This window comes from Monopterus albus, unplaced genomic scaffold (genome assembly GCF_001952655.1).
Source record: "Monopterus albus unplaced genomic scaffold, M_albus_1.0 scaffold29.1, whole genome shotgun sequence".
Lineage (NCBI taxonomy): Eukaryota > Metazoa > Chordata > Actinopteri > Synbranchiformes > Synbranchidae > Monopterus > Monopterus albus.
Window position 1 is genome coordinate 2,540,732 of NW_018127909.1, and position 8,024 is coordinate 2,548,755.

The 8,024-nt window shown below is 42.1% G+C and overlaps 1 protein-coding gene across 2 annotated transcripts in view; it reads right to left on the reverse strand.

The window, feature by feature from the left end:
- rnf38 (ring finger protein 38) overlaps window positions 1-7,687 on the reverse strand; it is a 26,900-nt gene extending 19,213 nt beyond the window's left edge. Inside the window, exons 1-2 of one of the 2 annotated variants that reach the window (XM_020596222.1) lie at window positions 7,064-7,459; window positions 5,860-6,516 (exon numbers count right to left, since the gene is read on the reverse strand). In XM_020596222.1, coding sequence (XP_020451878.1) covers window positions 5,860-6,448 — 589 coding nt within the window. In that variant the 5' untranslated portion in view covers window positions 6,449-6,516; window positions 7,064-7,459. Of the gene's footprint in view, window positions 1-5,859; window positions 6,517-7,063; window positions 7,460-7,527 lie in introns of those variants that run through there. The other variant, XM_020596221.1, reaches the window with a different exon arrangement.
- Window positions 7,688-8,024: the final 337 nt, after the last annotated feature.

Here is an 8,024-nt window from a genome sequence, read left to right on the forward strand (position 1 = left end):
CAGAGCCTCACTCTCTGCTGTGCTTTACTTCTGTCAACTTCTTTTCAGTGTACAGACAAAAACAAACAAAAACAGTGAAATCCTTATGTATGTAATCATGTTTGACAACGCCGTTCTTGTTCCCAGCCCACCTAGGCAGTGGGTAACCAAGGTGCATCCACATACAGGTACACTCACTAGGTGAACATGACCACACACTGCTAAGCCCTCCTGCACAGTTCTTTTTCTTTCTCATTCCTCCTATCCAGTCTCCTTCTCCTCATTCTTGCCCAATGAAAGACAAAGCAGCTAAGACACAAAGTGTTAGTCAAGAAAAAGTGATGATGGGTGACATATTTGATTCTCTTCTTCCATCATAACTCACAACACTATCACAAATTGAACCACCAACTCAAACTACATTCTGAGGAGCTAAGTGGAAAATGCTTGTAAGAAATGTTCCTGTTCAGCATCTTTGAGGCAACCAATGCACAACTCATACACCAGAACCTAGCATCACTGTCAATACATGTAGAGAAAATTCAGAAATAGAAAACTAAATAATCATTTATTCTGAATTTGAGCTCATTCTTACCTTAGGTGCTGCTAGAGTTTTGGCTCAGTGATAAACCATAATGCACTATATGGATGTATGATGCCAATAAAAAAATGACAGGTGTCACTTGATTTAGATAAAGGAACTATCACAATGAGGAGACACACACACACACACACACACACACCAACACATGCACTATGAAGGAGGTGATATTAACATGGCAAAATTCCATGTACAAGCTCCATAGACAACATCTTGTACCCGATTTGAAATACAAACAGCTTATGATAATTTCATAAACAGGTATATGTCGATCTTCTGGTCCAAACAGACCTACAAGACCTTCTTTACATTCTGTCAATGGCCAATTAAAATGAGAACATATAACTTTAAAGTGTTGCATTGTCAACCCCTCAAAATAAGCATAGAAATTTCAGCATTCATAGATATATCTTTTTGGAACTTCTCCAACAATCTTGCAGCATCTACGCTGTACATCTGTATGCTCAGTATGTTTCAAACATATGTTTTGCCAAAATACAACTTAACTGCCTGAACTAAACAACCGTACTCCACAAAGCCCTGCATTGTCAACGGACGGAGTATATTTAGCCATATACTGGAGAAATCATAACTGTTTGGAACACACTCAGCATATGTGAAGAGAAATGGATTACGCTGTAAGACAGGTTAAAAAAAAATGTTTTCTTAAATCCATGCCCATAAAACTTCCAAAACAAATGGAGATACTACCTCAATCAACATGTACAAACATGTACGACAGACTCAGTTATATGTGAACTCATTGCTTAACAGTTAGCCTGCTACCGAGGCACAAAGAGGTGTGGAAATAGAGAAGGACACAAATAAAGTTATGTTGAGATTACTAGCAAAATCTGAAGATACCAACTACAAAAGCAACTGAAACTTAAAATGCACAAGTGAGAGACCAAGAATTGTTAGTAGATGTAGTTTGTGAGAACTGACTCATATTCCAGTTTGTCGCAAGGGGTTAACAGGAGTCCTGCCATAGATCACTTCGACATAGGCTTTAACAAAATATGAAAGTGATGTGAAGCAATAAAAAGTCAGTGAGAGACAGCAGCAAAACAACAAATCCAGCTGACCGAGGACATACTCCTCTGGGACTACATCCAGCAGACACTGGAACCACAGGGTTGCACCCATGGCACAACCAAGCCACATCCGGCGGACATTCCCAGTGATAACAACAGGGATTGGAGGCCAACATGCAAATAGAGCTAGTAAATAAACCCTACCCGTTTCTCTCTCTCCTCCTTAAACTATCTTAATACTCATTCATGCCTTTCGCACACATACCTGTTCCTACGCTCACTACCTTACTGCTTCTGGTCTTGGCTTCAACAGTCTGTGACGACACCTCCCTGTGTCTCCATCAGCTGCCACCCAGTCATTTCCAGTCACAGTATGTGCACCTCCTCCCAGGCTGCGCACTCAACTGCTGCCTCTGAGGCACGTTTCCTCTCTGTGCTTCACTTACAATGATACACACAACGCCCTTACAGCCAGCCCTATTCTATGAAACTTATTCACATCCTCCTTTCTGCCATTTCTTCTGTGCATCAGCTTAATCTTCTCTCCCTCTCATCTCCTCTCTGGGGCTGGAGGTCACTACTCCCAACCCCCAGGATCTTCTCTTGACCAAAGTGACTGCTTTGTTGGTTATTTGGAGTGATGGAGCAGCAGGGAAGCTCTGCTACTTGATCAACTCAAGAGAAAGAGTTGTTCCTCAAACCGAAGGAGGTTGCCTGGGTGACAAGACAAAGAAAAGTACAACAAACAAACAAAAAACAGCAAATGTTTCCATTTCTGATGCAGACAGAATAATGGAAATGATAGGAGTGGAGTGAGTGGAGCAGAGGGTAAAGTGGCAGGAGCGTCTGCCCCTCTGCTGCTTTGGGCAATCCATTAAAACGATCCCTCCATTAGCCAAATGTGAGGGAGGAGGCCAGAGAAAATAGACCGGAGGGGGACGGAAAAGGCTGACTGATCCAAACGGGAGGGAGAAAAGAGTGTGACTGAGAGCGGACCAGCTGTGACAGGTGGATCAGGATCGGGTTAGGATACCAACTGTTATAGAGGATGTTTTTATCTACTTGGACCAAATTGGCAGCTGTTTTAAGCATTTTACTGGGTACTTTGGGTCCTTCTACATTTGTGCCTCTTTTTTGCACCTTCAATCTCAACTCTGCAGACATGAGCTTTTTACCTCATAACCCGTTACTTTCACCACATGATAGGTAAAATAATGCAAATACTATGTGAGATACAATAATGAAAAGATTAAGTGTGATCAGTGCAAACAGTATGAAACCAGTCTGAAAATGGGCCAAAAGAGTTAGAATAGGCTACAAGGACAAGAGAGAGAAGGAGGGACTGAAGAGTACAGGATATCATTAGCTTTCATGCCCAATGCAGGTGACTAGCACAAGAAGAATAGACTAAGCATCTCAGCGTCTCTCTCACTCTCTCCTAACAAGCAGAACCCATTCTGAGAATGGAAAGAGGGTCTGATAAAAGGTGTACAGTGTTGGGAAAGATCCAGCTAGCCAGCTGCTTCACTTGTGTAAGAGAACATTCAACTATAAGTTGATCTTAAGGCTTTCATTGGAAATGTCAACAATGTAAATATTCTCAAAAATAAAGCAACTGCATTTTTATTAGGTTTATGAGGTCAACTACTACTTTCCTTTAGAAACTAAGACAACACAAGTATCATCTTCATAGCAACTAAAAGATTTTTTTGTTCTTGTATCTTACAGCCAGCCAGGTTTTCTTATCCTCCACCACTTGTACATACAAACACAAAGCTATCCTCATGTTCTTGTACCTGCACTCTTTCTGAATTGCTATTCTTTTGTGTGCTGTGCAGGTCCTGATAATGAGTGAGCGTCTACAGAATTTCTAGCCAGTGCCTCCCATGTAGATCGAAATCCATTTGGATGGAAACACAATACAGTCAATCATTGATTTGTGCTATCCTACACATCACAGCCAAGCTACTATGACAGAGTATGGGTCATAGGTCAGAGCCTATCACTAAGCTCTGAGGATGGCTAGTTCAACCTCTGTAGTGAAGCACTGTGACTTGGCAAACTCGTCTCTATTTGTATTCATTTTTTAATCCTTTGTTCAGTTCTCCTGTTTCTATTTTTAACACAGACATACAAACATGAGTTTCATTTTTGCTGTAACCCCGTAAACCTTCACAAAGCTATACATTGCAGCAGCATACTGGTTTTACAGTTTATCATAGTATGAGAATTGATGGTTATCATACCATGCACATTTGCTTATTACCGTTTTTGAAGAAAAAAATGCAATGCACTGTGCACCTTTCTTCCCTGAGTGCCTGTCAGACTCCACTCCACACATGCAGAGGACAAATCGCAGAGAGGAGAAGGCTAAAATCAAACTCCATCCATCCACCAAAACAAAAAAAAAAAAAAAAACTTTTAATTTCTAACTTAAGAAAAAAACTGCACTGATCCCAGTCTGACCACAGAAACACAAGCTTTCCCAGCTCACATAAATGATTATGTTTGTGTGTGCTGGAATGAAGGCACAGACAGGTCTGGCACCTCAACCAACAGTCAAATCCTGCTTTTACATAAGTGCATGAATGATAGGTTCTAAATATAATAAAATACTGTATAATAAAGCATTTTTCTGCATCGAGTAGCCTACTAATACTTTAAGTGCATTTCTGTCTTAATGCTTACATTTATTATTATTATTATTATTTCATTATTAATGCAGGACTTTTTTGTAACAGAGTAGTCTACTTTTACAGTGTGATATTAGTACTTTTACTTAAGTAAAGGATGTGAATACTTCCTCTACTGCTAACATGCTTTAGTTATGCAACATGTTATAGTTGCATACTTTTTTTTTAATCATCTTTATAACTTTATTTATTCTTTAGGGTCAGTCTACTTCTGCAGTCCAGCTCAATTAGCTGCTACAGTCAAAAAGGCATCTTTTTTTTATAAAAACCAACACAGTGCTGCATGCTTGGAATCTGGACTTTTATACCAATTAAATTCATTTTACTGTGTAGCTGAATAGTGTGTCCGAAGTAAATAAGTGTGTGTGTGTGTGTGTGTGTGTATATATATAAAACAAAAAATAATGTACAGTGACTAAGCTAACCTTGGGATTGCTTCTGTCGGTTCCAGGGTTAGGTATATCATCTGCCAAACATGAGTTTCTCAATAAAAAAGGATGACTGGGTTGTTAGTCTTCATTTTCCTAACCTGAGAAGCCTGTTTGTTGGTTGTGCTGAAAGAAAAGCTTTCCTGGAGCTTCGCTGAAAGTGAAACTCTAGCTGTGCTGCTTCTGTGCTGTGTGGTTCACTGCACTGTATTTGCTGTGTGAGGGTACCCTCACATGTATTCTACACCCAGCACCAGTCCATGCACGCTCTTGTTGCTATGTTTTCCTCTGCACTGAAATGCCACTATCAAAGCACTGATCGCCCAGGTAGTTACTAGTATGGAAAACCTCCATCTGATACAGAATATGCTCTTACAATCCTAAAGAGACTGTAAGACCAGCCTCTTCTGACACATCCCATTTTGTGATTTAGCTGATTCTCTTGTCTAAAGAATGTGAGGATTTACAATACTTTGTTTTAATGTGTGTACATTATGTTAACAGTTAATGCCATCCGCCCACTGAACAGGGCTGTACTTAAAATGAACTTGAGTATCACTGCAGAAATCTATGAAAAGTGTCATGTCTTTTTTACACATTCACAACTTTATATTTGAAGCCCACAATATCAAACCCCCCAGGTTATCTGGCCATCTTGAGAGACTGAAAAAGAATAGACCATGCCTAGATTAGATTAGCCTGTACACACCGTCAGGCTTGTTACCCGGTTACACCAATATTTGTGTAGTTGACTAAAAGCAGACATGCCACAGTGCCTTAAGAAACACAGCCTGGGTAACCAACTATGCACAGCAGCTCGATCAGCTGCTGCTGTTCATTTACCTATTGTGTGTGCACCACATCCACACTACTGTTCTTTGGCAAGAACATACAACACCCTGTCTAATTAGAATACATGCACAGAGCACTTCTGTCATGCACCCACCTCCCACTCAGTTTGCCTCCCAAAACACCACCAACACCTCGACTTCTATCACTCCTACCTGCTGCTGATATGAAGAAAAAAAGTAAATAAAAAAAAGTGCATTACTCCTTTAACTCTGTCAGTCGAGGTTACACGGCCATATACACAGTCGGACACAATGACAAGTGGGGATATTTACCTGCCGCCTGGATGTGGTGCGCTCCGGGAACCGAGGAAAGCCTCTGGATGCCGGGAGAAGCGTTGCTTCCTGGGTTTCGCTGCTGGTTCTCCGAGTGGTTGCTGTGAGCTCCAAGGGGTGCGCAGCCAGCACCGTGCTGCTGCTGTGGATGTAGTTGCTGCTGCTGATGTTGGTGGTGAGGGTTAGATACCATTACTCCGCTGCCGGTTATTCCATTGCCATTCCCACCACCATACTGCTGGTAATATCCAGACCGAGAACGCGATCGAGTCCTTGGGGGCTCCATGGCCATTTGGTGTGGGTGAAGGGGATGGAAAAGAAAAGAGGAGGACGCGGCTGGGGACTGCGGCGGAGAGCCGTTAGTCGATCTGGGCTGTACAAACCCCCTAGCGCCGCTCTGGCTGTAACTATAGCCCCCGAGTCCTCTGGCCCCCTCCGCGCCCCCGTACTCTACTCGCTCCGCAGACTCCGCCGCCCCCGCCTCGTCAAATAAATCAGCTCCTTTAGGGACAGGCTCCGGGGTGGAGGGCAGCCGGGGGCAAACTCTAGGCTCCTGGGTCGTTGGCTGGCCAGCGGTTGCGATTGGCATTTCCTTTCGGGGGATTTCCTCTGTTATCCTTTTTCTGCGTTTTCTCTCACTGAAGCAGCTTTTAGGCACTGTTTAAAATACAAAGTCGGAGAGTTACAACCGAGCTGTGGGGTACTTTCTACTGAAACCGCTAATCAAAATATTCGCCACATTAAACCATTCACATAAACAAGCAATATTACCCTGCCTCCACTGTTTATTTTGATAAGCATGTGTGTGTTGTAACTTTGAGTTTGCTACTTCCCTCAAGTTTGTCGAAGCAATGTTACTCAACAGCACGATTCCCCAGACTGGTTCAACAGCTATGATACCTCGTATTTTTTAACTAATTAAGATACCTCGTGTTTAGTTACTAAACACCAATGTGGACAGAGGTCGGTGACTCCATCATTTTTCTTACGCTGCCGCCACATGATAGCAACCTTAAATCTCACGGATCACAAGCGACGTTTAGTCCACAACAGCCGGGTAGTGAGTACGGTCATGGCTCGCTAGCTCACATGAGGCTAACGTTGGGACATGCTAACGTTACTGCGCATAGCATACTGCCGTAAACGTGTTATTAATGCTTATTCTCTCCGTGAAACAACTGTATGTTTATACCTGTTAGCTTACCCGTAACAGCAGTTATCCTCGAATTAAGTTTGAAGCAACTTTGTCCACTTTAACAACCATTTAAACTTGTTTAATCAGCCTGCGTAATGTCGTTCGCTAGCTTGGCAAGCCAAACCAAACCCTCCTCCTCCGCCGACCAACATAGAGAAAAATCCCGGAGCTAGCCACCCACGCCTTAAATCCCTTTAAAATGCTGGCTTAATAGTAACAAAACAAAAAGGCTTTGAGTTAAAACTTGTTTCTGGTGATTTCAATGAGTTGGAGTAAGTCGGTAATGTTTTCCCAGTTGTAAAGGGGCAAACAGCAAAGCGCACATAGAAAGATAAAAAGTGGGCAACCTAAAATTACAAAGAAAGAACCACGGCTAAAATTAACGCGATCCTAACCAATGACCCCGCCTCTCAGTCTACCACTGAAACCGGGTCCAATTTCCCTTCCCTAAGTAGATTTTTCCAACAACTTACCTTCAACGTGCTCTCCTCGACTGTACTCCTGACTCGGATCTGTCGATAATATTGCGAGCCCTGCCTGGCGGTGTGCAATTATGTGTATGCACCCAATGTTCGCTTGGTGTCAGCGTGAAATGTGACAGACCGTCAACGGTCTAGTTGGATATCAGCAGGCTTGACTAATCGATACCAGAAAACGTTTGTGGCTGTATATAGCACACACTTTTCACCATCTATTCATTGAGAACAAAGGAACACGAAGCAATATTTTAAAGTGTTGAATTGGTGTTTTTTTATTTGCACACTTTTAAATGACTTCTTTACTGGCGGTACTACGAATTGATTTATGATCTGTAACCGATTAGTTTTGCTTGTTAAATCAGAAGCTGTGGATAGCAGAGAGGCAGGCTAAAAGGGGATTTAAATTATTTATTTACAAATACCAAGCCTACCCATTGCAGCTGTTACCTTTGTAGCCGGAAGTTAGCTTTAAAAATAAGTAAGCAAAGTTA